Source organism: Podarcis gaigeae, assembly GCF_964106915.1.
Source record: "Podarcis gaigeae genome assembly, chromosome: 13".
Classification (NCBI taxonomy): Eukaryota; Metazoa; Chordata; class Lepidosauria; order Squamata; family Lacertidae; genus Podarcis; species Podarcis gaigeae.
In genome coordinates, this window is record NC_139689.1 from 38,186,389 (window position 1) to 38,214,331 (window position 27,943).

At 47.3% G+C, this 27,943-nt stretch overlaps 1 protein-coding gene and 1 long non-coding RNA gene across 5 annotated transcripts in view; one reads left to right on the plus strand and one right to left on the minus strand.

Annotated features, from left to right (window-relative positions):
- Window positions 1-71: 71 nt before the first annotated feature.
- On the plus strand, window positions 72-27,644 carry MED25 (mediator complex subunit 25). 4 transcript variants are annotated; one of them, XM_083709305.1, is made up of 20 exons: window positions 72-189; window positions 1,700-1,845; window positions 2,404-2,449; window positions 3,099-3,223; window positions 4,049-4,147; window positions 5,863-5,983; window positions 7,927-8,083; window positions 9,418-9,548; window positions 9,639-9,732; window positions 10,442-10,638; window positions 12,271-12,393; window positions 12,495-12,580; window positions 14,731-14,788; window positions 18,561-18,668; window positions 19,764-19,934; window positions 21,545-21,646; window positions 22,309-22,383; window positions 24,295-24,468; window positions 26,347-26,554; window positions 27,390-27,644. In XM_083709305.1, the coding sequence occupies exons 2-20, from the start codon at window positions 1,709-1,711 to the stop codon at window positions 27,497-27,499; spliced, it is 2,322 nt and encodes a 773-aa protein (XP_083565431.1). In that variant the 5' UTR covers window positions 72-189; window positions 1,700-1,708; the 3' UTR covers window positions 27,500-27,644. The 4 variants fall into 4 exon arrangements, with proteins under 4 accessions (XP_083565431.1, XP_083565433.1, XP_083565430.1 ...); XM_083709307.1 differs by having other exon boundaries at window positions 81-189; window positions 12,498-12,580; XM_083709304.1 differs by having other exon boundaries at window positions 83-189; window positions 19,761-19,934.
- Window positions 15,090-27,943, minus strand: part of LOC310830275 — a 274,706-nt gene continuing 261,852 nt past the window's right edge. Inside the window, exon 4 of the long non-coding RNA XR_014557522.1 lies at window positions 15,090-15,104. This is a non-coding gene — a long non-coding RNA (uncharacterized lncRNA). The remainder of the gene's footprint in view (window positions 15,105-27,943) is intronic.

Below are 27,943 nucleotides of genomic sequence, written 5' to 3' on the forward strand. Positions count from 1 at the left end.
TTTCCCCTTTCCATTTCCATTCGGTCCTCCTGGGACCAGGGGGCGGGAGGCGGTGCTGTCAATCCAGAGGGGAGGGGAGGGCGCCTACGCATTGCGTCCTCGGCGCGCGCCGGGGAGCGGACCAGAAGGAAATCGCTTCCGTGCGGTTCAGAGGGAGAGCGAGGAAGAGAAGCCGGATGTCTGCGTTGGGTATGGGAATTGGAAGGGGGGTGGGGCTGGAGGTGGGGGGCCGTTGCTTAGGACAGGTGGGGGTTTTTTTGGGGGGGGGGGTCCGAGGAGAGCACAGAGGCTGAAGCTACAATTCCCCTCCCTGCTTTTCTTAGTAGGCGCACCTCCCGCCCTCCATCGTCCCTCCCTCGCCCCCAAACTCTCCTCTTCTCCAGCAAAGCCAAAATGTTCCTTTCTAATTTGTTCAGGAGACCACTGTAAGCAGGTGAAAACATTAGCAGGATTTTCATAGCACTTGTAAAGTAGCAATTATCATGGACAATATGGAGAGATAAACAAAAATGGATTATGGAATCATATGCAGTTGGAAAGGTTGACAAAGGGACCCATGGAGGGGATGGTGGGAAGCTTGGAGATTCAGGGAAATCTCTAAATATGGATATGTATTTGGTATTGTTATAGCTGTATATTTGTAAAATCAAATAAAAATGATTTCCAAATATAATGTTGCACGTTGGGGAGAAAATGGGGTGTGTGTCCTCCTCCCTTCCACCCCAGAACTCGAGGCCAAACAGTGGAAACTTCTGGGCTGCAGATTCACAGCCGGCAAGCGAGAAGCCTTTGTGTTGCCCAGTGCAGTGTTATTACATTTAAGGAACTCGCTGAAACAAGATGGAAGAGGGAGAAAGTGCAGTTTTATTTAAACAGAAATAGATGGCTTAATGTTGTTTTTCAAAAGGGGAACTGTCAACTGGTGCTAAGCATGACAGCTAAGTGGCTGCTGCTGCCCCACCCCCTAAACGAAGGCTGTTTCTGAAAACCGGTTTGGGGCGGGGTTGTTATTAGGTTTCTCATTGGCCTAGCACTGTGAGGTTACAGCAATATAAAAAGGCAATGCTGAAATCAGTTTAAAAGCAAGCTAGAAGAATAGGGTGGGTCCTAAAATATATATTTCTGCTGTCAGAGGCTTGTAGGCTCATGGGAAGTATCCAGCCAGCCAGTGTGGGAAGTGGGATGTTGAACTAGAATCCCTTTCTCACCACATGGCAACCTCCTTTGTTACTGCTGAGCTGTCACTTTCCCTCCCTGTAATTATCTTCTCGCCTTACCACCTTATTTGGATTACAGCCCAGGAAAGGGAGAAAGGCAATGGAGGGCTGGGGTTGGGGTTAAGGAGAAGCCCTTAGGTTGCATCTGACATGTCCTGGAATTTCCCCACCCTTGGCCTAGAATTTTGCTGTGATTGAGCAGGTCTTTTGTATCTACTACCCACCCACCTGCCTGACCCTACCTTACCTTCAGATCCACTTCCATTTGACTTGCTTCTATCTTACCCATTTCTCATTTCCTTCCTTCCTTCTCTTCTGCCCTGCTTATTTAATGAAAAAATAGTGACCCCTTAAAGAGACCACAAGGTTCTGTGTTTTATACAGCATGTGTCCCTTTGCTGTGGAATAAATGTTAAATATCCGTTGATTTCAACCTTGCCTCTGTTATTAATGTTTTTGCCACATTACCTCACCACGGGTAGCTGGAGGAGATGGTGGTGCCAACCCTGGACATGCCTGCTCAGCCCATGGGGATGGTTGCTGATGTGGTTTTCGTCATCGAGGGCACTGCCAATCTCGGGCCCTACTTCGAGTCCTTGCGCAAGCATTACCTTCTTCCTGCCATTGAGTGAGTGTTTTGCATGGCCCCAGGACGCAACTGCAGTAGTAGCTTTGTTGCAAGAAAGAAGAGGCTCTTGGGAGACACTCATTGGGAGGGAAATCTTGGGGGAATACTCTTTTCATGGGAAGGACTGCAATCATTCGCTTTGCATCCTATTTGGAAATGAGCTTCACTGAAATCGATGAGATTTGATGCTTAGTAAGAGGCATTGGAAGAGGGAGTGCAGGAATAAAATATAGTCCAAACAAGATTTTTCATCAGCTGAAGAAACAACTGTAAGTAGAAAGATTTGTTAACTTTCCTGATCCCAAATGACATAATTTTGGGGCATGGAGAGAAATCTAAATAAAAAAATATATACATTTGCAGAATTAAACTATCATAAATAATTTTATTTATGTTTGCCCCAGCAACTAGGCAAGTAGAACATGGCAAGTCACTAAACTGGGAATAGTGATAATAGAAAAAATAATCCTGTGATTTCACATCCTCAAGTGCATTCCAGTTTCTCTAACGTGAGCCAACCCTTCTGCATTTTTGTCAAATCATCTCTTTTATTTCCAGGTACTTTAACGGTGGTCCCCCTGCTGAAACAGACTTTGGAGGAGACGTAAGTGTGTGGATGCACTTTTGAATTTGTTAATGAATTCAAGGAATTTTGTGGGCTCTGAAGATCACCTTTCTTTGAGTATACCTACATTATTACCTAGTTGCTTGCTTGCTTACTTATTTACTTAAAGCATTTTTACCCTACTCTTCAACTGAAAAGATTAAATGATAGTTCCAACCCTAAAGCTCACAAAGACACAATGTCAAAGGAAAAGGGATATTGGGGGGGAGCTGTAACAAGCAATGGAGTCTCTTTCCCTGGCTGCCCAAATCTCTAATCATACAATTTTTGGTAATGTTGTCATTGTTTAAAATGGCCTTTTCAGTAATGAGAACGGACAGCTTCCCTTCTCATGAAGATTGATCAAGGCACTGGCGGATAGTCAACATGGTGCCCTCCGGATTTAATAGACTACAAATCCCATCACCCCTGACCATTGGCCAAACTGGTGGGGGATGATGGGAGCTGTACCCTCCATATCATCTAGCGGGCACGTGTTGGTTACTTTAATGGAAACCAAAGCTCCCGATTAGCGACACAGCCAAGCAGAAGACCAATGTCCCTGCTTATGATGGTCAGGGTACTGAAAATTCATTTGGCCCCGAGCTACCCTATCTAACCAGCTTCTGACTCCCATCCTCATCTACAGTATGGTGGTACCCAATACAGCCTGGTGGTGTTCAATACAGTGGACTGCGCCCCTGAGTCGTATGTGCAGTGCCATGCACCAACTAGCAGCGCTTTCGAGTTTGTCACATGGCTTGATAGCATTCAGTGAGTCTGGGACAGTACATTATGTTCTTTTATTGGCTGCATTGTGCTACACTAGGGATGCATTTTCGTGTGTAAAGGCTTAGAACTGAAGAGGAATCTGATGTCTTGTTGTGACTTTGCCATCAGGAAATAGGTCTCGGCAAAACAGCACAGCAAATGTTATGGGGTATTAATAGTCAGTTGCCCTTAGTTTGGGTCCATGGCCTGCCTCACAATTATTTTTCTCCTCTTGCTTGTGTAGCATGCTGAGGCCTAGGTTCATCTATGAATAGAATGGCCTGGTTGGGAGAGGGATGGGTCATCCAATTCTGGATGATGGAATGGAAGAAAAGATTCTGGGTTTTCTAGGATTGGTAGCCAAGGTCTTCCAAGATTCCTGGGAAACATATGACATACTATATCTGAATCTTGAAGACTCCATGGCTTCACAAATATTTTATTAGCTCTTTCAACTTAATCAAGTTTAAAGGATTTGGGTGGTGGACCTGGGAAAGAATCTCTGCATAAAAGCTTGGGAGATCCGCTGCCAACTGGAGTAGACCAGCCTTCTCCAAGCTGGTGCCCACCAGCTGTTTCGAGCTACAACTCCTCTCAGCCTTAGCAAGCGAGACAAAAGATTGGGGATAATGGGAGTTGTACTACAAAACATTTGGAAGTGATCAGGGTCAGGTTGAGGAAGACAGGAATGGCCAGTACTGGACTACCTGGACCAAAAGCTTGATGGTATTTAGCATTTTTGTGTATGCCTGGGCTCTGGGGTTTGAGAAGGATACCTTTGGTTCCCTGCACTGGTCCTCTTTATCATTTTGGTTCCCCTAATTTCAGATTTGTGGGTGGCGGCGGCGAGAGCTGCAGTCTCATCTCAGAAGGGCTCAGCACCGCTCTGCAGCTCTTTGATGACTTCAAAAAGATGAGAGAGCAAATGTAAGTGGTTTTTTGTGTGAAGAGAGGGCAGAAAGGATACAATGGGTGTGCATCTGTGTTTAATACTTACAGAACATTAGATGTTTAAAATTGCGAAACCTTTTCGCTTTGCTTTGTGGTTTCCCTAGATTTGGAGTTGTTTTGCAGAAAAAGGGCAAAAACATCAGTCCAGGTTGCATGCCATATTGAAAACAAACTACTTCTGTTTAATGTGATCGAGCAGTGTGCTGGTGCACTGTACTGTAATGTTCTTGCTCTGCTACTCCCTTCCTCCTGCTGCTGGGATACAAATGTTAGTCCAGCTTGTTATGACATCTGAACTCCAAACAGATCCCAAGCAGTAAGCCAAGAGCATACCTTGATCACTACAGTCGTACTTTGGTTCTCAAATTTAAACCGTTCCAGGAGTCTGCTCGACTCCCAAAATGGTTCAAAAACCAAGGTGCAGCTTCCAATTGGCTGCAGGAGCTTCCTGCAGCCAATCAGAAGCCGCTTCGGACATTCGGCTTCCAAAAAACGTTCGCAACCCGGAACACTCACTTCCGAGTTTGCGATGTTCAGGAGCTGATTTGTTCGACAACTAAGGCATTTGACTACCAAGGCATGACTCTACTGGGTTGTGTTTCTTGTCATGGTGTTTTTCAGAACCATTTGTGATTTCCTTTGGAAAGTCATAAGATACCTAGAAATGAAAGGTCTCATGGGTGGGGGTGACGCTTGAGCTTCTGTGCCAACTATGGAAGCTTTTTCATGCCCTTGTTTGTTTGTTTTTTAAATTATGTGCTTCCCGTCTCCCCAAGTGGCTCAGAGTTCCTGGGGCAGCTACACCGGCTGTTGGTGTTTTTAGATAATTTACAAATTGCTTACATTTTAGGGAGGGAATATAAGCAGTTTACAATATATCTTAACATCCTCAATAAAGATCAAATACAAACAATGCTATAAAAGTACCTGTATTATAAAACATCACCGTTAAGTAGGGCATCCTCTTAAACATCAGAATAAATATTAGACGTGAAAGTTGACTACAAAAATACAATGGAAATCCCACATTTTAGAACAAGTTAACTGAACAAAGCATCTTCTAAACTTCAGTATAAAAAATTACAAGTGGAAATTGACTACAGAACAATACATTCTGCATTTTTAAATAACCTAATTGTTATTTTTGGGGAGAGCACTGGAAATACGTTCTTGGCTCTCGAACGATCGAAACCTGGAAGTGAGTGTTCCAGTTTTCGAACGTTCTTTTGGAAGCTGAATGTCTGACGGGGCTTCCGCGGCTTTCGATTGGCTGCAGGAGCTTCCTGCAGCCAATCAGAAGCTGCGCTTTCGTTTCCAAACGTTTTGGAAGTCAGTAGACTTCTGGAACCGATTCTGTTCGACTTCCAAGCTGGGACTGTACTTGCTTTAGTTTGCAAATATCGAAGCAGAGTTGAAGGCAATTGCTTTCCTGAAAGCTAGGGTTGGGGAATCTCCAGGTGGGACGCTTGAGGCTGAGGTCAGCAGGACGTTGCGAATGGGCTGATGTGCACCTCCTCACAATCCCTTCTCACTCTATTCCCACATGGGTTCTTTGAGCATCTTAGTAGTGCCGTCAGAACGCTACATTGCTTTTGACAGCCTAACTGTATCAAAGCACTGCACGCTTGGACCTTTTGGTCCCCAAGACTCACCTGTTTCTCTCCCCACTCTCCATGTTCTCCCCCAAACAGAGGTCCCACACATAAAGTCTGCATCCTAATCTGCAACTCCCCGCCCTACCTGCTTCCAGCTGTGGAGAGTACCACATACTCTGGCTACACAACAGAGAATTTGGTGCAGAAGATTGGTGATGTGAGTAGAAGAAGCTTGGTTGAAACTAGACTCCTCGTTTCTCCAGATTCATTCATTCATTCATTCATTCATTCTTACATTTGTATACCAGCTTTTCTTCTAAGGAGATCAAGGTGGTGTTTATTGTTCTTCCTCAGTTCATCCTCACAACCAAACTAAGATAGGCTTAGTTCCGGGATATTTTAAAAATAATAATTTTATAAGTCATGCGTCCTTGTTTCTCAATTTGATCCTTTTACGTGGTTTTGCACGTTTTGTGTTACTTCTAGCTTTCTAAGATTTTGTGGTGTTTTATGCATTGTGACTTTTTATTTATCATTATAGTTTAGTCTTTGTCGTAACTGTTAAGTGTAAACCATTTGATTGTTATTTGCCGATATTCAGTTTTACCATTTGCTGTTGAACATTAATGGATTATTGAATATTGCTTTATTTGATCTAAGTTGTTTATTTTAAAATTACGTTTTTATTGTGGCTTTTGTGTGTGTGTTGGATCAGATTTGTTATGAGGCATGTGATGATCTTCACTGTCTATTCTGTTGCTTCTTCAGCTTGTAAACCGCCTTGCGTGTAGCAATATAGAAAGGCGGCATATAGGGGGCCACTAGGGGCGCATCAGAAGATGGCTGACAATAACATCTCTCTGACCCACATGAGGTATTTTGGAGGCTCTGATGGGAGTAAATAGCCTCCCTACCCCCCCAGGATTGTGTGTGGGGGACTCCCCTTGCCTGCTGTGCCCTATACCACCCCTGAATTTGTGGGGATGGGGGCACTAGGCACAATGCCCTCCTGTGGGATTTCGGCGCTCCTGGACGCCATCTCTGATCCGCCACTAGCTGCAAGAACTTCAAAAGAAACAATTTGGATGAAGCGAATGCACATATTTCAAGGAAGGAGGGGGAGTAAAGACTGCTAACAGAAGAGATCTCTGATAGAACAAGACGAGTCGGAGGAACAAGTATAAATCATGAGAAGATACGCCAAGACTCAGTATGGCAAAGGGATTGATGGGGGAGGGGGAAAAAACTTTCCTTTCTTTCCTTTTTGTGATTAAACAAGAATTCCCCCCCCCCCAAGTCAGAAATGTCGTTTTAAGGACTTAAGCTGTGGATTTAAGGCTGTGTGGAGATAAACTTTCGAACCAAAGCATGTTTTAAGAAGAGCGTGGAATGTATAAGGGCTTTGGAATGATGCAGTTAAAAATACCGTCGCCATATTGGGAAGTTCTGTCGGAGGACTTAAGTCTGGGAGGAGAAATAGAGAAATAGAGCTGGGTGAAACTCATCAGAGGGACTTAAGAACGACAGTTCTGTAATTAATGATGGAAAGAGCGATGTTATCTATGAAGGCGATGATATATGGAAACCATCTCGATTTGAGGATTGGAAGAACGGAAAAATTCACACAGGATTATTATTGGTGTTTATCGACTTAAGGAGACTATCAGAAGAGATCATAAAGAAAAAAGAGAAAATATATGAACAAGATGTGACGTGGAAACAGCAAGATAAGACTGGATAGAATTATGAACTTTGTTTGGACTGATTTGGACATTAACGCAGTAGCAAGAAGATGATCGGAATCCCCCTTCGGATTTTGAAATATGGGTCCCCTCAACAAAATTTAAAATTCGGCTTTGTAATTCGGAATTTATGTGATGTGATGTGATTTGATTTGATTTGATTGGCCGGTTAATAAAAATTATTTAAAAAAGAAAGAAAGAATGGCGGCATATAAATTAAACATGACATGAAATTGAAATGAAAGGTGGGCTGCACCATATGCCCTCGTCTGATCACACCTGCCAAGGATTACTTCCCACATACCAGTCGGAGTTAGACAGTTTGGGGGATTTGGGGAGCTTTTAGGGGTCTCCTTTCAACATGGGAATGTGGGAATTGATTCTTCCTCTGCTCACCTGCTCCGTCTCTGTTCCACAGCGTGGGATCCACTTTTCCATTATCTCCCCCCGGAAGCTCCCTGCGCTGCGCATTCTCTTTGAAAAGGCCGTGACGGGGGGCATGATGGAAGGCCAACTCAAGGACTACAGCCAGGACCCCCGGCATATGATCCTCATACGCGGCATGGCTCTTCCAGGTAAGAACTGGCCTGGGAACTAGCTGTGGGCAGGCGCCAAGAAGCGTCACACGCACCCTTGGAGTCAAGAAAGGGTCTTGGAAGTCTGTTTACTGCAGGGTGATAGCCGTGCAACAGAGAGCTGTTTTTGGACTACAATTCCCATCATCCCTGACCACCTGCTAGCTAGGGATGATGGGAGTTTTAGTCCAAAAACAACTGGAAGACCCAAGTTTGCTAAACCCTGTTTGGTAAACCTTCTGTTTACTGATATTTTTTGCCTTTCCGCTAGTCTGCTCAAGGATCAGGCTCCTTCCAGCCTGTGCTGGTTTCACACCTGTCAATTCAGAACTGTGTTCTTACTCATTTCTGCAGTGATTGGCCACAAACCGTCTAATCGGCACCAAAACACATATTTAAATGCCGCTTTTGAACATATTTTACCCTACAACAGCCATTCTAGTATGCATTTTGGTACATTTCTTGAGCCGAGAACTGCATTGCAACATTTGGAGAAGCGGGAAACCCGAAGGATAACTGTGTTCTGATCTGCAGAAAGGACTGAGACGTGTGTGTCAGCTCTGTCCCTATCAAGGAACAAAGGACTCAAACATCCCCTGCACTCGGGGTGTTGAGCAGCACTTGGACTAGAGAAGTTGGGCTAAACGAAGATCAAGATAATTTTAACAGCAGAAAATGGGGCGGGGAATTATAGGGACAGAACTACCTAAATTGTACAGAAATTTATTTATGTATGCCACTACAGCAGCAAGATTGCTACTTGCCGCAAAGTGGAAGAAGCAGGGGTCCCATAAAGGAAGAATGGATACAAAAACTTATGGAATATGCAGAAATGGCGAAACTTACTGGAAGAAAGAGAAATCAAGATATTTTATTTTAAAAAATGGAAATGGTTTATTGAATACTTACAGATAAATTGTAAACAGATGAAAACATTAGCAGGGTTATTGTAGTAACCTGCAGTTTCATAAGAGTATATATCTACAGTAGATAATTAAATGAGCAAGCTAAAGGAATTTGGATATGCAGAAGATATTAAAAAATAAATTGAAGAAACTGCAGAAAGAGGGGTGAGGAAGTCAAATTTTGAAATGTTAAATTGATTGTAAAACTAATGAAATGTATTAATTTGAAAAGTATAAAAAATAATAATTCAAAAAGGAATTCAAAAAAAGAAAATGGGGCGGAGGAATGTTAGTCCCTCTTCTGTTACTGGCAGCAGGAGGGTTGAGTCAATGCGCACATCCTGGTGTATGGGGGTTGTGGGGAGAGAAGTGTCTGTTGCGCACTTCGTGCTTGATGACTAATATCTCCCCTGTCTTTTCCATTTGCAGTAGGCGGAGGAGCAGCCGCCAACACGCTGCAGGCCAAGCAAGCCGTGCCCCAGCCCCAGCTCCCCACGGTTCCACCCCAGCTCCCTCCCACCCCACCTCAGGCCCTGCCAGCAGTTTCTCAGCCATACCAGGTACATTCTTTGCCCCGGTAGGCGGTGGTGGTGGGATGCCACCTCCTGAAGGTTCATCCCTCTCCAACCTTGCCCATCTCTTCTTTTTAGGTGACACCATCGGCTACGCTCACTGCGGCCCAGGCTGCAGCTCAGTCTGCTGTGGAGGCGGCCAAGAACCAGAAAGCCAGCTTGAGCAACCGCTGTGAGTCCCTTGTCTGTTCCCCCAGGATTGGGATTTCTTGGGGAGGGGAGGAGGCTGCAGGCTAAAGAGGGGTGAGGCAGTGGAATTTTTTGTGGTGGAATACAGTGGTACCTCAGGTTACATACGCTTCAGGTTACAGACTCCGCTAACCCAGAAATAGTGCTTCAGGTTAAGAACTTTGCTTCAGGATGAGAACAGAAATTGTGCTCTGGCAGTACGGCAGCAGCAGGAGGCCCCATTAGCTAAAGTGGTGCTTCAGGTTAAGAACAGTTTCAGGTTAAGAACGGACCTCTGGAACAAATGAAGCACCGTATTTTTCTCTCTATAACACGCACCAGACCACAAGACGCACCTAGTTTTTGGAGGAGGAAAACAAGAAAAAAAAATATTCTGAATCTCAGAAGCTAGAACAGCAAGAGGGATCGCTGCGCAGTGAAAGCAGCAATCCCTCTTGCTGTCCTGGCTTCTGGGATAGCTGTGCAGCCTGCATTCGCTCCATAAGATGCACACACATTTCCCCTTACTTTTTAGGAGGGAAAAAGTGAGTCTTATAGAGCAAAAAATACGATACTTTACCCCAGGTACCACTGTAGTTAGGTTCAGAGGTGCCAGCTTGCAAGGGCGATTGGGGTAAGGAGAGGAAATGTCCTGATGTTGGGATTCATGGTGGCTGGTCCCGTGACCGTATTTCCTTCTGTCTCTTCCATAGTTGCCTCCTTGAACCCCATGCAGCCCGCCTTCAGCCAAGCTCCCGCACCGACCCTCCCCGCAGGCTCCGTACCAGCCCTGCCTCCCAAGCTCCCTGCTTCTTCGCAGGCCAGTCTGGTTTCCACGGTAACAACAGGCTCCGGCCTCCTGGTCCCACAAGCAGTACAGGCCCCGCCACCGGCTGGGCCCTCAGCCATGGTATGTACGGTAGGCCCCCAGAGGTCTTTGCGTGAGATGCGTGTGGAGGGGAGAGGTGTGCATATCTTTGTGGGGGGGGAGGCCACCTTGTCCTTCGAGAAGTGGTTGTGAGATGCATGCTTCGCGCAAAGGGTGATGGCCGAAACACTATCAGAGCACTCAGTTTGCAGGGAATGCTTTGGAAAAGGAGTGTGCCAAATTCTCCTCTTGGCTCTCAAACCGGCTGCAAGCAACTGGTTCATTTTGCTGTTGCTTTATTCCACCTTCCCACACTTGCCTCTGCATAGGACATAATGCCAAGAGATCCAATTTCTTTTCTTTAATGATTCTTAATTAAAATGCAAACTCAAGAATAAAACAAAATCACAAAAAACAGGTATGAAATATTGAAGCTGAGACAAAAGAGGGAGGGGGGGTCCAAAGGGGGGGTTATTGGGTTGTCGTTTTTATTCTGATTATGTCTTTTGTGGTTTTACATTTTGATTTTATTCTGTGAACCGCCCTAAGACCTCTGGGTATGGGCCAGTATATTAATAAGAATAAGAATAAAAAGAATAAGAATAATAAAACTTCATTGAGAACAGATATTCTCAATGATATACAGATGCTATTTAACCCCAAAGAAGCTACCTCAAATGTACAGAAATGTATCAAACACGTGTTGGAAATTTAAGGATTGTGAGGGGTCATTCTGTCATATGCGGCGGACTTGCAGGAAGGCATATATAATGAAATTAAGGACAATCTTAAAGTGACTTTCCCAAGAGGCCAGGATCCTTCCAGCTGGAGATACTAGACAGCGAAATCCGAAAGGAAGCCTCGACAGTATTTATGTCTGTGACTACACCACAAATCCTGTGTGCTCACAAATGGCAGGAGAAGAGAACATCCTCAAAGGAAGAATGATGAAAATCTTGGAATACACAGAGATGGCAAAATTGATGGCGTTGATAAAAGATACAAATTTAGAATCTTTTAAAGAAGACTGAAAACCCTTTCTAGTCTATGTAAAAAGACCACATTCGAAGACCATAGCGGGGTTTGAAGTGTTTGAAAACAGCAGAAACCCATATTAAGGAACATGATAAAGAGGGATGAAATGAAATAAGGTGGAACCTTAAGACGCAATTGTATGTAATTTGGGTTATAGACATTGATGTTGGGTGAGCAGGAAGTCACTTTTGTTGAACTGCAGTCCAGTGGTATCTCAGAAGTTGAACTGAATCCATTCCGGAAGTCCATTTGACTTCCAAAACGTTCAGAAACCAAGGCACGGCTTCTGATTGGCGCAGGAAGCTCCTGCGGCCAATCGGAAGCAGCATCAGACGTTCAGGTTCCAAAGAACGTTCGCAAACCGGAACACCCACTTCCGGGTTTGCAGCCAAAACATTCGATTCGCAAAGTGTTTGGGATCCAAGGTACGACTGTATAATTGTTGGGTAACGAATGGAAATAAAATGAAAGATCATTATAAAAAGAGAAGAAAAGTTTACAGACATGAGAGAGAGCCCTCCGGAAATCAATGGCCTCAAGGCCTGGTCTCGAGCGTTGGGCTCCAGACCCTGATAAAACACAGCCTGGGCTCTCAAACATTATGTCTCTCCCTTCTCTCCCTCTCCTCCCACCCCACAGCCTGGTGGCGTCCCTCCCAACAGCATGAACGTGGCCCAGCCAGCGCAGACACAAATCGGGGCCACGCAGCAGTCGGTCACGAACAAGGTGATCGCATGGAGCGGCGTGTTGGAGTGGCAGGAGGTGAGAGCTGACTCGTGACGCGGGGGGAAGGGTGAGCCGAGAGCACAGAACTGGTTTTGCCTGGCATGTTTTGACAGTCTGCCCCATCCCTCTTCCCCCAGAAGCCCAAGCCAGCTTCAGTGGATTCCAACACCAAGCTGACTCGTTCCCTGCCCTGCCAGGTGTACGTCAATCAAGGAGAGAACCTGTGAGTGCCTGTCTGTGGGTCACCAAAGGAGGGGGACAGTGCGGTTGTCAATTGCTACGGGGCACAATATGGCAATATTCTGCCTCCACTCTCAGAGGCACTGAGTTTCTGGGCACTGGAAGTAGTGAGGACGCAGCTGTGATCAGGGGCTGCTTGCGGGGTTTCCCATAGGCATATTGTTTAATTATCTGATGGATCAAGTGGTTGCATTTGTATCCCATCTTCTTCTCTAAGGATCTCCCAGGCCCTAGGTCAGCACTCTAACCACTGCTCCACACTGCCTCTCAAAGGCGTCAGGATTTGAACCAGGGGCCTCTCGATCTGCGGTCAAACGCTCTGCCCTTCTTTTGGCTGCTGTGAGGAGACCAGATGAGCATTTGGCCCGATCTAGCGCTGTGGGTTAAACCACAGAGCCTAGGACTTGCCGATCAGAAGGTCGGTGGTTCGAATCCCCGCGACGGGGTGAGCTCCCGTTGCTCGGTCCCTGCTCCTGCCAAACTAGCAGTTTGAAAGCACGTCAAGGTGCAAGTAGATAAATAGGTACCGCTCCAGCGGGAAGGTAAACGGCATTTCCGTGTGCTGCTCTGGTTCGCCAGAAGCGGCTTAGTCATGCTGGCCACATGACCCGGAAGCTGCATGCCGATTCCCTCGGCCAATAAAGCAAGATGAGCACCGCAACCCCAGAGTCAGTCACAACTGGACCTAATGGTCAGGGGTCCCTTTACTTTACCTTAGCGGGGCTTTTCCAAATGCTAAGTTTGAGAGGCGTTGTTTGTGGTGAGGCAGCCATGCTGGAGTAAAGACAGACTTAAGATACTGGAGGAATGGGCATGGGGGGCGTGGGTCAGAGTTAGGTAGGTTTTCGGAAAGCATGCCAGCAATACAAGTGGACAAGGAGCTTCTGATCCCATCTCAGCCATGCTCTTGTTTTGTTTTTTAAGGGTGCTTGGGAAGGATCTGGGGGCAAGAACGGGTGCAGCTGTCTTTAAATTCCAAAAGAATAGCAGCCTCCCTGGTTTGTGAAAATTAATGGGGGAAGGATACATTTGTCGTAACCCGAGGTGGAGAGCCTCTAAACCAGGGGTGGCAAGATGTCTCCAGATCCTACCATCCCTGACTATTTGGCCATGCTATCTGGGGCTGATGGGAGACGGAGTCTTTTTAAAAAAATCTGGAGGTTCTACAAGTTCGCCACTAACGCTGTCAGTCCTGAAAATCGCCGGATAAGGCTCCTTTCCTTTTTTTGAGAAAGTACCGTATTTTTCCATCTATAAGACGCCCCCATGTATAAGATGCCCCCTCTTTCTGAGGACTCCGATTTAAGAAAATGGGGGGAGGGAGATGGCCCCCATGTATAAGACGCCCCCAAATTTTGGACATTATTTTTAAGGGGGGAAACATAGTCTTATACACGGAAAAATATGGTAGATCTTATCAGGTTGCTTGGAGCAGGGCCTTCTCAGTGGTTGCAGCTGCCGAGTGGCCTCCTTAGGGAATCCCAATGAGTTTTCCCCCTGGCTGATGGTCAACATGTTGTGAAGATCTCCACCCCCACCCACCCCCGTCCCCAGGAGTTTTAAGCTGAATTTGGTGGCTATGTGGATGCGTGATATCTCCCATTGGCGTGTTTCCTCGTTGGATTTTTGTCATTGCTAATTGCTTATTAAACGTGTTAGATATTTTGCGGCTGCGCGTAGACTTATTTTAAGGAGCAATTAGTACACCAGGTTAATACAGTGGTGCCCCGCAAGACGAACGCCTCGCAAGGCGGAAAACCCGCTAGACGAAAGGGTTTTCCGTTTTGGAGGCGCTTCGCTAAACGAATTTCTCTATGGGGTTGCTTTGCAAGACGAAAAAATCTTGCGAGTTCCCGCAGTTTTTTTCCGCTCCCCCCCTTTCCTAAGCCGCTAAGCCGCTTATCAGCTGTTCCGCTGATAAGCCGCTTAACAGCTGATCGCTAAAAGCCGCTAGACCGCTAATAGCGCTAATCCGCTAAGATGTCAGTGGGCTTGCTTCGCAAGACGAAAAAACCACTAGACGAAGAGACTCGCGGAACGGATTCTTTTGGTCTTGTGAGGCACCACTGTATGCTGTGGCGTTGCAGGGGGCAGGGCATGCTTCTAACTTGCCTGTTTTTTGCTCCATTCCAGGAAGGCGGAACAGTGGCCCCAAAAGCTCATCATGCAGCTGATCCCCCAGCAGCTTCTGGTAAGAGGCGAGATCGAGGTGGTTGTAGGCAGAGCCTGTCATAGTGTTAGGCTATAACCCAGGGGTGGAAGGCTTTTTCCAGCTCAAGGGCCACATTGCTTTCTGTGCAGCCTTTCAGGGGCCGCATGCCAGAGGTGGTAGAGGTCACAGGCAATAAATAAATAAATAGCCAGTGCAACTACTAAACCTTGCCCATTGTACAGGATGCTGGTTTCAACACACAGTTGCACATCCCTCCCTGTCACAGCTAAAAATTGGCCGCTGTTTCTTTGATGCTAAAAGAGCTAAGTCAGCATGAGTCAGCGGCCTACAATGACTCACGCAACTTTTCACCAAATTGTACCTGTATATATAGAGTGGTCAGTGTTAGTATTGAGTGTGGGTTGGTTGGATGGTAGAAAGCCGGTTGCGTTTGGTGTGTGTAAAAGCTGTCGGTCGTGGTTGGAGAAGAAGACTTTTTAAGAATAAAAGCAGCAACACTCTGCAAGAATACTCTTTCTCCTTTTTTTTATAATAATTTTTATTAAGGTTTTCCAAATTAAAACAGATTAAAACAAATTAAATCCAATTTATAAACTTTTTGCCAATAACCAGGACTTCCCCTCCCTACCCCCTCTTGTGTTCCAAATCTTCCAAATAAGCAATTAAATTCAACAAGTTCTTATCCCCAAATTACACTCATCATCAATAACCCAATTTATCCAAATTCCCATCCCCTAAGATCGATCTATTCCCTTCCACGAGTTTCCCCCTTTCAAACATAGTACAGATGGAAATAAAATAAATATGAGTAGTGATTTTACAACCTTTGGATTCCAACTTTCCCTCCCCTCTTTCCCCTTTGCGTTTCACCTATCCCTCTACTTCTAATAACTTCCTGGAGTTCCCACATTACACTATGTCCCTCAGGTTCTTTGCCAGTCTTTAATTACGAGTGTCCAATCATAGAAGGAGTCTATCAAAAGAGGGGCCCATTTCTTCTATCCAGGTTTTTATATCCAGGAGTAAAAACTCCAATTTTGTTTCCATAAGCTTGTCAAACCTGGATATCCCAAATGTTCCCTCTCCCAGTTCTGTCCAGTTCTTGTTGTTTCCTTGTTCTTGTCAATCATTCTCCTCCTTTTTGTTTCTCTGTTCTCCCACAGAAATGTTCTTTTTCCAAAAGTTTCTAGTGTCTCTGCAGGGGCTTGTTATTCAGGAGCAAAGCATTGCATCATGTTCCTTTCATTTTCCAACAAATAGTTCCATTGTTTCCTGTAGTGTATAGACCTCTGTAGACAAAATAAAGTTCCATTCCTGCAGTTTCCCAGGAGATTAAAAGTTCCATTCAACTGTTCAAGTTTCCTGTCAAAAACACATGCAATATCCCTCAGCTCCTCTAGATGGATTACAGTAACAAAGTTCCCTTCCAGAATCACATCCACCAGTCCAAGTAGCTTGTTAGCCCATATTTGAAAAGTTTATGTTCAATTTATAACAAATGTAACCGGCAAAGTCCTCATAACAAAATCTCTATTTTAATCTTCCTTTTTGACAGCTCTTTGACAGCTGTCAAAACCTCCATTGCTCTTCTCCAGGCCGTTTCACGAATCGCTCCAGGGATTCCGGGGGGGGGGGGGTTGCTTTTTTAAAACAATTCCACTTTTCTCCTCCAGCTCAATCTTATAATTTTCCCTCGCGAAGTTGCTAATTCGGCGAAATAAGGTTACACTCGATCTTAGTTGTCCAGTCCTTTGTTTTGGCTCTTCTACAATTTAGGGGTGGGCTGACTTCCTTTTTTCCGCCTCCCCCGTTCGCTCCAAATTTTAAAAAAAATTTCCCTTTTTTTTTGGTCCATATTCCAATTACTCACGGGTTCTTCTTTAGATCCAAATTTTCAATAGAAGAAGTCAGCGCTCTCCGCCGGATGGCATGCGGCTGCGCTCGGCAGGGATAGCAGAGAACTCAAAGCACCACGCTTCTCCCCGGCACCCGATCCGTAGCCTTTAAAAAGGCTCCTTCACGAGTCGGGAGAGCGCTAACGGTGCCAGCCGAGTCTCCATGTCCACGGCCTCCTCTGGCCGTGGTTTTTAAGGGTCCCCGCATCGCCGGTGCGGTAGGACCCAGCCCCTGCCAAGCCGGCTCCCTCCGGAGCTCGGAGGGAGTCCGCCATTTGGCGATGGCGCCGACCCGGAAGTCCAAGAATACTCTTTCTCAAAGACTCTTTTGTGCCAACTAAGGTCCAAGGACTAGGCAACAGAGTAAAAAGGAGGTCAGAACCTTTTCTTTTTCAAACACTGTCACTCCCTACTATTCATTTGTGCAAGAGAAAGGCCCTCATCCAGCCCACCAGTGCAGCCAAGCACCAGTTTAAGACAGTTACAGCCTCCTCTCCTGATTCAAATCACACACACACACACACAGAGAGAGAGAGAGAGCTTGGCACCATGAGCACATTGATGACATCACGCCCCCAATCTCCTAATGGCCAATTCTGAACAGCATCCGTGTTTTTAACGTATCATTTTTGTTTGTTCAACTTGGTCAGCGATATCTTTAAGCTACTGAGAGATCAAACAGGAGCAACATAAGTTGCACCTATGCTGCATCAGGTGCTGCACTCGATCGGCTGCACGGCTGAGTTTGAAACTCCCTTGTGCAGCCAATCCCTGCAGAAAACAGCCAGTCCAGGCCTCTTGCTTGGCTGTTTCCAGGTCTCTTGTGTTAGTTTCTGTTTTGTGCCACTGTGCAGCTGCTTGGAGTCACAGGACTCTGTTTACATTCCAGAGACCTTCCAGGCTGTTGGAAGTCTCACGGAGACGGGAGACGGATGTGACGTACTGGTTTCCTGTTACTTTGTTTCAGTTGCTCTCTGCTTTCATAGAGAGAGAATGTCTTTTCTGTCTGCGTAGCTTAGAAATAAAACTCTTTGCAATGTAGCCACAAATCTCATCACTTCCGCATGCTGCTGGAAACTCTGCTTAATGGGAACGTGCCTGAGGCCTCATCAAAGGCTCAGGTCGTTAATTATTCTTCGGAGGCGATTCCGAAGGCTCGGCCGGAGGAAAATGAGGCTTTATCAGCTTGGCCGACATCTTGCACTGCAGTTCCCAGACACCCAGCAACCAGCTGGCTGCTGGGTGCTTAGGAAGCACCGTGCAAGAGACTTGCAGCCCACCTGCCAGTTAATAATAATAATAATAATAATAAATTTTATTTATATCCCACCCTCCCCAGCCGAAGCCGGGCTCAGGGCGGCTAGCAACAATAAAATAGTACAACATTCTAAAATCATTTCATTATAAAATTAATTCAACTCAAATTGATGGCAACCATTGGGCTAAAGTTCTGTAAAGATTGCCAGAGGAGGGCGTCAGGCTGTGCCCTGACCAAAGGCCTGGTGGAACAGCTCTGTCTTGCAGGCCCTGCAGAAAGATGTCAAGTCCCGCAGGGCCCTTGTCTCTTGCGACAGAGCGTTCCACCAGATCGGAGCCACAGCCGAAAAAGCCCTGGCTCTGGTTGAGACCAGCCTAACCACTCTGTGGCCTGGGACCTTCAGGATGTTTTTGTTTGAAGACCGTAAATTCCTCTGCGGGACATACCAGGAGAGGCGGCCCCGTAGGTACGAGGGTCCTAGGCCGTATCCTAGTTATCCTGCGATACAGTGGTGTCAGGCGATGGGACATAGGTGGGTTGTCAAAGTGGAGTTACAGATAGCAGATGGGCTCACCAAAAAAAATGTTTGGTTTGCCATGCGCAAGCTCAGGCTCCTAACTGTCCTTTTCCTCTTCAGACGACTCTGGGCCACCTCTTCCGCAACTCGCGCATGGTGCAATTCCACTTCACCAACAAGGACCTGGAATCACTCAAGGGCCTCTACCGCATTATGGGCAACGGATTTGTAAGGCACTATAGGGGATGGGGGGGGCGTAACTCAGGTGATTCGGGTGGCATCTCCTCAGGGTGGGTTGGGCAGGTCAGGTCAGTCAACATGGTTATACAAGCCTCTCATATCTCTCTGCAAACCAACCAAACGATCAGCGCGTCTGGCTGTTAACCAGAAGGTTGGTGGTACAAACCCACCCAGGGACAGCTGCGGGCAGGATTCCTCCATGGCAGGGGGTTGGACTAGATGACCCTTGGGCTTGAGGATACGCAGAACACAAGGCAAATGCAGGATTGATTCCCAGTTGCCCCCACCACACTACTTTCTTGCCAGAGTGGCTGTTCAGTTTTGAACATCCCTGATGGTAGGAGGTGGGTTTTTCTCCCGGAGGGAGAACCTCCCATTTATAGGCGGAGCTTCTTGGTTATGGGGACGGAACCATCATCTTCTGAATCAGGCAGCAATAATAATAATAATAATAATAATAATAATAATAATAATAATAATAATAATAATTGTTGTTGTTGTTGTTGTTGTTGTTGTTGTTGTTGTTGTTATTATTATTATACTATTTGTACCCTGCCCATCTGACTGGGTTGCCCCAGCTACTCTGGGCAACTTCCAGCATATTTAAAACATAACAAAACATTAAACGTTAAAAACTTCCCTATACATGGCTGCCTTCAGATGCCTTCTAAAGGTTGTATGGTTACTTATTTCCTTGACATTTGACAGAAGGCTGTTCCACAGGGCAGGCGCCACCACCGAGAAGGCCCTCTCCCTGGTTCCCTGTAACTTCACTTCTCACAGTGAGGGAGCCGCCAGAAGACCCTCGGAGTTGGATTTCAGCATCCAGGCTGAACGATAGGGGAGGAGAGGAGGAGATTTGGGGGCAGATAATTTTCTCTGTGGGCCAGATTCTGTAGCACAGGGGTGGCTAACCTGCGGCTTCCCAGCAGGCGTTGCTGAGCTCCATCTCCCATCGCCTCAACAATTGGCCTTGCTGGCCCCAGGGGCTGCTGGGAGTTGGCGCCTCAGCTGCGCCCAGAGGGCCGCAGGTTAGCCACCCCTGCTTTAGCAGATGCATCCTTCTCGTCGTCACATGAGCAGGCGGGCTGCGTCCACTTCCCTCACACGACGCCCTGCGAGGTGCGGGTGCTGATGCTGCTCTACTCCTCCAAGAAGAAGATCTTCATGGGCCTCATCCCCTACGACCAGAGTGGCTTTGTCAACGGCATTCGGCAGGTCATCACGAACCACAAGCAAGTCCAGCAGCAAAAGGTGCGGGCAGCTGTTTCCCCTGAAGGGACAGCTCTGTTCTCTTCAGCTGTGTGCACACGATACGTTCAGAGCGCATTTTCCTCCTCAGAGAATTCTGGGTGCGGCGATTGGTTCAGAAGGGTTTCTGGAAACTGTAGCGATGTGAGGAAACCGCAAGGCCCAGAATTCTTTGAGAGGAAAAACATGCTTCAAATGTGCTTTTTAATAGTTATTTATTGATACTTGTTCAAAGGTATCTTTTTTATAATACACAGAAATAAAACAGCTGCCTAATATAAAGAAAGAACAAGGGCAGAAAGGAGAAAAGAAAAAGAATAGCCTAAATAGATACAGTGGTACCTCGTGTTACGGATGGGATCCGTTCCGGAGGCCTGCCCATAACATGAAATGCCCAAAACTCGAAGCACTGTATCTGCGCAGGTGCACAGCGCGATTTGGCACTTCTGTGCAGGTGCGAGCGGTGAAACCTGGAAGTAACCCGTTCCGGTACTTCCAGGTTGCTGCGGGACGTAACGCGAAAAGACACAACACGAAGTGGACGCAACACGAGGTATGACTGTACAGAGACAGTAGGGCTGGGCGATTTCTGGTTTTCAACATTGCAATACAGTATATCACTATGTCTGAAATAAGGATGGAGCTATGCAGAGGTGTTGGCTGGCTTCACGGTTTTCCCCACATTGTGATTTTTGCAAAGCACATGCACACATAATAATTTGCAATATATTGCCAGGTCAAAAACTATGAAGCCGATATCATGGTTTGGATTTCAGGCTGGTTTTGGATGATATGTCACCCATCCCTAAGCAAGAGAAGAAAAAAAGAAAAGCTTAGCGAAAGAAAAAGAATTTGGCTCTCTGTCCTGCAGCCAAATATAGTATTCACTCATTAAGATCCAACCATTCTATTGTCTATAAACCCGTATTTTTTCCGATCTTCAGATCCAGATATTACAAGTTCACGTTCTCTTTTGTTCAAAAAGTCCACAAGTTCAAATGGACTTTAAATGTATAGTTTGTATTACAGCCTCTCTTTCCTTGTCTCTCTCTTTACCCCCACCCAAAGGCACATTGGATCGCCACATGTTGAAATCTCTATAACTCTCTCTAACCGCATCGCGCACTGTCTCCCATCTGAAGTTGGGTGCCACAGCCAAAAAAAAAAAAAAAAAAAAAGCCCCAACATCACAGGCCATTTCTAGTCCTGTTTCCACATCTGCCTCTGACCTGTAAGCCTGGGGAGAAGACCCTCCAACATTAAGATATTTGGCCATGGAAATGACTTGTGGGCACATCAACTGAAGTTTCTAGCCTCACTCCAACTATTTGTTGTATGGCTTTTATGTGTGCTAGCGAACCGCGTACTTCCTTGTGCAGAGGTGGAGATTCATGCCTCTTGCTCAAACGACCGCCTCAATCTCCATAAGCGTTTAGTGACAGAAAGATACAGGCTATTATTTTATTTCTTTGTTTTGGCTTAGGTGGTGCCTGGCCAACTTAGAAGGTCTTCTCTCCTGGCTTTGGAATCTCCCCCGTCTCTTCGTTCCCATCGCGGGTCCTACCCCCCTCCTCAAGTGCTCATCCTTCTCCTGTCTCTTCCTCTCTTTGCAGCAAATGGGGGGGTCGCAGCCCCTGGGATCCACGGCCGGCGCACAGCCATTCCTGGCAAAGCAGCCTGGCGCTTTGCCGGTGACACAGGGCGTCCAGCAACAGGTAAGAAGGGGGATGAGAAAGGGAGAGAGAGAGAGAGTCTGTACAAGAGACATGGATGGAAGAATGTAGTATTATTCAATATGTAGCAATGGTGGTGGGAAGTTAAAGTTAAAAGAAAAAAAAAATGGTTAACATTTATCAATAATAATAATAATAATACAATTAGGGAACCTATCTTGGACTTTTCGTAGGAAAAAGAAATGAATGGTTATGCGACACCTTGGCTTAAAAGAAATATTGTTTAACAGAAAGTGGATGTTTGTACGGATCGAAAGTTTTAAGTAATCATATTTTCTGGTTTTCTTATGTAACCACCAGATGGAAAATCGTTCTTTCATTAATGTTTTCTTCTTCTTCTTTTTCCCTCTCTTTCCTTCCTTCATTTCTATTCTCTCTTACTTTTCTGTTTTTACTTATTCGATTTGTATCTTCTGCAGTTGTGATTTTACTGTATTATGGGATAATCTTAATAAAAATAATCTTAAAGGGGGGGGGGAGGGAAAAAGAGAGTTTGCTTTAGTTGTCTGCCCGGCGAGAGCGGGAAGCAGCCGTCATGAGGAGCAATGAAGGGAGCCTATCCGTTGGCAACCTTGGCATCACACTGCCTGTGCTCCTTTCTCATTGGCCACCTCCCTGCATAATGCCCCCCTTTTTTATTGCAGATGGGTGGGCAGCAGGTGAGCCCTGGCATGCCTCAGGTGGGGATTATGGAAGAGCAGCAACGGCAGCAGGGCCTGGTGAGTCATTTTGCAGAAGTGTCTTGAGAATGGTGGCTCATGCCGCCCTCAGAGCCCCAGCTCAACCTCACTGACCCCTTGGGGCTGAGTCCTAAAACCCAAAGGGAGATGTATAGGGTAAGGGGGATACCTCTGGGGATTAACCTGGCTGCCTAATATCCTAGCGCTTCCGAGCAAAATTCAAAGTGTTGGTGTTGGCCTGTAAAGCCCTAAACAGCCTCAGCCCAGTACACGCAAAGGAGCATCTCCACCCCCACCCAGACACTCAGGTCCAGCGCCAAGGGCCTTCTGGGGGGTTCCCTCCCTGCAAGAAGTGAGGTTACAGGGAACCAGGCAGAGGGCCTTCGCGGTAGTGGCGCCCTCCCTGTGGAACGCCTTCCCATCAGATTTCAAGGAAATAAACAACTACCTGACGTTTAGAAGACATCTGAAGGCAGCCCTGTTCAGGGAGGTTTTTAATGTGTGACATTTTAATGTATTTTTAATCTTTTTTGGAAGCTGCCCAGAGTGGCTGGGGAAACTCAGCCAGATGGGCGGGGTACAAATAATAAATTACTATTACTATTACTACTAACTGATGCGGCACTTCAGTTAGAAAACCCAGTACTCTAGCAACACCAACAGGCCTAACTTTTATCTCTGCCACACTTGTTTTTCTCTTGCTGTCTCAGGCTGGCAGAAGCAGTCTAAGCGTGAGGTAATAAGACAGTTCTTTTACCCATGAGTACTTTTTTGCCAGAAAAAACCCCCGCTTTCTCACAACAGCCGGTCTTCCCTTCAGGCAAACCTCTGTGGTCTAAACCACTGAGCCTCTTGGGCTTGCCAATCGGGAGGATAGCAGTTCGAATCCCCGCAACGGAGTGAGCTCCCGTTGCTCTGTCCCAGCTCCTGCCAACCTAGCAGTTCAAAAGCACACCAGTGCAAGTAGATAAAAAGGTACCGCTCTGGCGGGAAGGTAAACGGTGTTTCCGTGAGCTCTGGTTTCCGTCATGATGTTCCGTTGTGCCAGAAGTGGTTTAGTCCTGCTGGCCACAAGACCCGGAAAGCTGTCTATGGACAAACACCAACTCCCTCAGCCTGAAAGTGAGATAAGCGCCGCAACTCCATAGTTGCCTTTGGCTGGACTTAACCATCCAGGGGTCCTTTAAAGGTAAAGGTAAAGGGACCCCTGGCCATTAGGTCCAGTCGTGACCGACTCTGGGGTTGCGGCGCTCATCTCGCTCTATTGGCCGAGGGAGCCGGCGTACAGCTTCCGGGTCATGTGGCCAGCATGACTAATCTGCTTCTGGCGAACCAGAGCAGCGCACAGAAACGCCGTTTACCTTCCCGCCGGAGCGGTACCTATTTATCTACTTGCACTTTGACGTGCTTTTGAACTGCTAGGTTGGCAGGAGCAGGGACCGAGCAACAGGAGTTCACCCCACCGTGGGGATTCGAACCGCCGACCTTCTGATCGGCAAGTCCTAGGCTCTGGTTTAACTCACAGCGCCACCCGCGTCCCTAGGGGTCCTTTACCTTTACCTATAATACCCTTTTGCAATCTGGCCGCTGCAGAAGCATTGCAAATAATATGCGTACCTGCTCTGGGTGGCTGCCGATCTTTGTACCTATCAACTGAATCACTCACAGAGACACATGTGCTGCTGTTGGTCCCGGATGGTGTTTTATTAGCTGCCTCCCTCCATTTCGGCAAAGGGGTTTGGGTGGCAGCCCATCTTGTGGGTCAATCTCTGCATTGCCCTTTCACGTGTCTCTCATTCGCCAGGCAGCACCACTTCACTGGGTGGGAACAGCAGGGCAGGGCAAGGCAGCACGGCCTGTTTCACCTCAAGCGCCGAAAGGGGATTCTCCACCCCCTGGGAAGCCAGAATGGCAAGCTTGACCATGTTTCCTTCTTTTCCCGCCCCCCAGTTGCAGCTCCGAGTGCAGCAGCCTCAGCCAGCAGCTCCAGCCACCAACCAGCCTCCGCAGGCACAAGGCCCCCCCCAGGCCGGGCCCCAGGCCACACAAGCAGGCGCCATGCTTAGACCCCAGAACCCTGGAGCCAATCCTCAGCTCCGCAGCCTCCTCCTGAGCCAGCAGCCGGTAAGGGCAATCTCCCTCCTCTCTCCCATGGCATCCTGCTTTTAAAAAAACCCCATTCATTTACTTAGAACCATAGAACTTTCGAATTGGTCATTAGCGCCAGGCGAAAACGTTCCTCTTTAGCCAGGCCTTTGACTGATTGACATCCAATGCCCTTTTAAAATGTGTTATTGGGTTGCTCTTGTTTTTGTTTTTATTCTGTATTTTTATGTTTTTATCTTGTGGACTCCCAAGACCTGCAGGTGCAGGGCGGTATACGAATTTAATAATAATAATAGTAATGAATGTGTTGTGGGAGAGGGGATTATTGCTTTGCTTGTGTTCTTATTTTTATTATGTATTTTGTTTTTTTATATATATTCATTTTATGTTGTGAACTTCCCTGATATCTATGGAAGAAGGGCAGCCTGCAAATTTAATTAATAATAATAATAATAGCCCAGCCCTGCTCAGTTCAAGTCCTGTGATTTTGGTGCAAGAGAATGAGTCGGTCCAATCTTCTGCATAGCAGCATTTGAGCTGTTTCAAGGCAACTTCACCAAGAATCTGGATTGATCTGGAACCGTGCAAGAGTTGGATCCTTCTGTTTTGGGAATGACAAGATTTCCCCATTTAGCTCTGCCGATAGGAGGGTGCACCGTGATTCTCTTGGACATAGAATCATAGAGTTGGAGGGACCCTGAGGATCATCTAGTCCAACCCCCTGCAATGCAGGAATATGCAGCTGTCCCATACGGGGATCGAACCTGCAACCCTGGTGTTATCAGCACCGTATTCTAACCAACCGTTCTCTCTCAGTGGAGGAAGCCTGCTGGAGAGGGCGACTCCTCCGTAGGAATATCCAAAGCAGGGCCAAGTAAACGGCTATACTGCTCTCCAGTAGAGGTCAGTCCACCACCATCTCCCTGTCCGGTTCTGTCCTGCCTTCACTGGCAGAAGAAACGGAGACCTTTTGTATAATCTCCAGGGCCATCGGCCACGAAGCTTTTCCTCTTAACCTAGATGTACATTCAATCCTTCGCCGGAGTCCCACCCCACCCCACCCCTGCTTCTTTTAGAGCAGGGGTGTCCAACAGGTCGATTGCGATCTACTGGTAGATCCCCGGGAGGTTTTGGTACATTGCGGTCAATCGCTGGGTCCCTTTCCTTAGCGTTGGTAAAATAGAATCCTGCCCCGCCAAATCACCCTGCCCTCCATTGTTGCACGGTCTGGGAAGACAGAATTTACTCAGTGAGGCTGTTTGTTTCCCCAGCGATCTGTTGGTGAGTGGCTGATCCCCTTTCTCCCACGAGCTGTGACCTGAACCCCTAAAAATGAGGCTGTCCTCCTCCTTAAAAGCTCAACAACTTTGACCTGAACCCCCCAAAAGGGGGTAGATCACTGCCAGTTTTGAATTCTGTCAGTAGATCGCAGTCTCTTGGGAGTTGCCCCCCCCCCAAAGGGCAGATTTTGTTTATAACAGGAACCAGGGTCCAAAGCCTATACTGAGCAGGTACACACTGCATCACACCTGAAGTGCTGGCCAGGTGGGTGAAGGGAATGGAATCACCTTCTGGTAGAGGGAGAAAATAGCCCCACGGCCTCTCATATGTGGAGAGATAGCCCTGTTTTAGCCACTCAGGACAGACCCGGGTACCTAGGAGAAAGGTAGCGGCAGCAATATTTGAGAGAGGAAGGGATAGAGACTTCTAAAGATGGAAGTAGTTGGGTTTGGAAGGTGGGATGATGAGGGCGAGATGGAAAGGAGCAATCGCTTTGCACTGTCTGCTGTGCAGTGTTGCTCAGAAGGTGTATCTGTTTGAAGACTCGTCTCCTCTTCCCACTGTGAACGAATCATCTCTTGCCCTCTGATCTTCTCTACTTTCCCTCCTGCACAGCCCCAGGCAGGGGTTCCTCAATCCCAGCAGCCCCTCCACCACCTCCAGCAAGGTTCTCCGGGAATGTTGCCCCACCAGCCCATGGGAACAGCTCTGGGGCACCAGCCTCCTGGACAGCAGCAGCTCCAGCTCGCCGGACAGACCCTCATGCACCAAGCTCCAGGGCAAGCGTGGCCAGGCCAGATGGGACCGCGGGCGGCGCTGCCAGGTAGGATGCGTGAAATCTGCCTAGAACCAAACAACCTTTCCCACTATGGAAGCAGCTGTATCTAAGAGCTGGGGGGAGGGTCTTTGTTTTTAAAGGCTTTGGCCCAGAGAGGGGCGGGGAAGAGACAGGGAGATCATCAGCATCTTGATGACGCCTCACCCCAACTTCCCCGATGTTGGCACTCAGCGACTTCTTATAAGATAAGGAGCTGATCTTTGCAGAACTCCACAACACAGTTGCCATGGGATGGAGTCTGCTCCTATGAGCAGAAGCAGTCCCGCCCCCCCCAACTTACAGAGCCAGTACTGGAAGATAAAAGGGACCCCTGACCATTAGGTCCAGTCGTGGCCGACTCTGGGGTTGCGGCGCTCATCTCGATTTATTGGCCGAGGGAGCCGGCGTACAGCGTCCGGGTCATGTGGCCAGCATGACTAAGCCGCTTCTGGTGAACCAGAGCAGCGCATGGAAACGCCGTTTACCCTCTCGCTGGAGCGGTACCTATTTATCTACTTGCACTTTTACGTGCTTTTGAACTGCTAGGTTGGCAGGAGCTGGGACTGAGCAACGGGAGCTCATCCGTTGCGGGGATTCGAACCGCCAACCTTCTGATCGGCAAGTCCTAGGCTCTGTGGTTTAACCCACAGCGCCACCCGTGAAGATACCCCATAGTTGATCAGAAAGAATCGGCAAGAGTTACGCTCCCCACATTCCTCTCAAGTCAGGGCAACCAAAGCTTTTCTCGGTGGCAAAACCAGGCTGAAACAGGTCTAGATAATCTGCTTCCACCTTCCTCCTTGTCTATAATGGCCTTCCCTGCTGTATCTCCCCCTCCCAGGTCAAATGCTGATGAACGCTGGTCCCCGGGGGCCAGTCTCCCAGCCAGGTTTGCAGCAGGTTCCTGCCCCCAGCATCATGGAAGATGACATCCTCCGAGATCTCATCTGATGGCGGAGGGTCCAACGCCACCCCGGGTAGAGATTGTTTCTGCGTTGTGGACAGTGCTGCTCTTCCAGAAAACATTGCCATCTTCCTTTCTTTGTGTGTAATATTCCCCCCCACCTCCCGTTTGTTAATAAATGTTATCCTCTTCCCTTTGTGTCTTGGTCTTTCCTGAGACAGGTTTGTGTCCACAGCATCTCTGCCAGCTCCTCTGCCTGCCCCTCCCTCCCTCCTTCAACCAGGCTCAGAGCTGAGCAGTGGACTCAGGGACCCTGCACATTAGCTCAGCTTCAGAAGTTCAAATGCAGCCGGCCCTTCACAGAATTTGGGAGGGTTAAGATGGATGGGGGCGGATAAGAAGCAGTTCCCATGCCAGCTTTGGTGAGGGTCACAGAATTGTGAGGCTCCCAGAGGGAGATGTGGGATTGAATGAGTAAGAGCAGGGGTGAT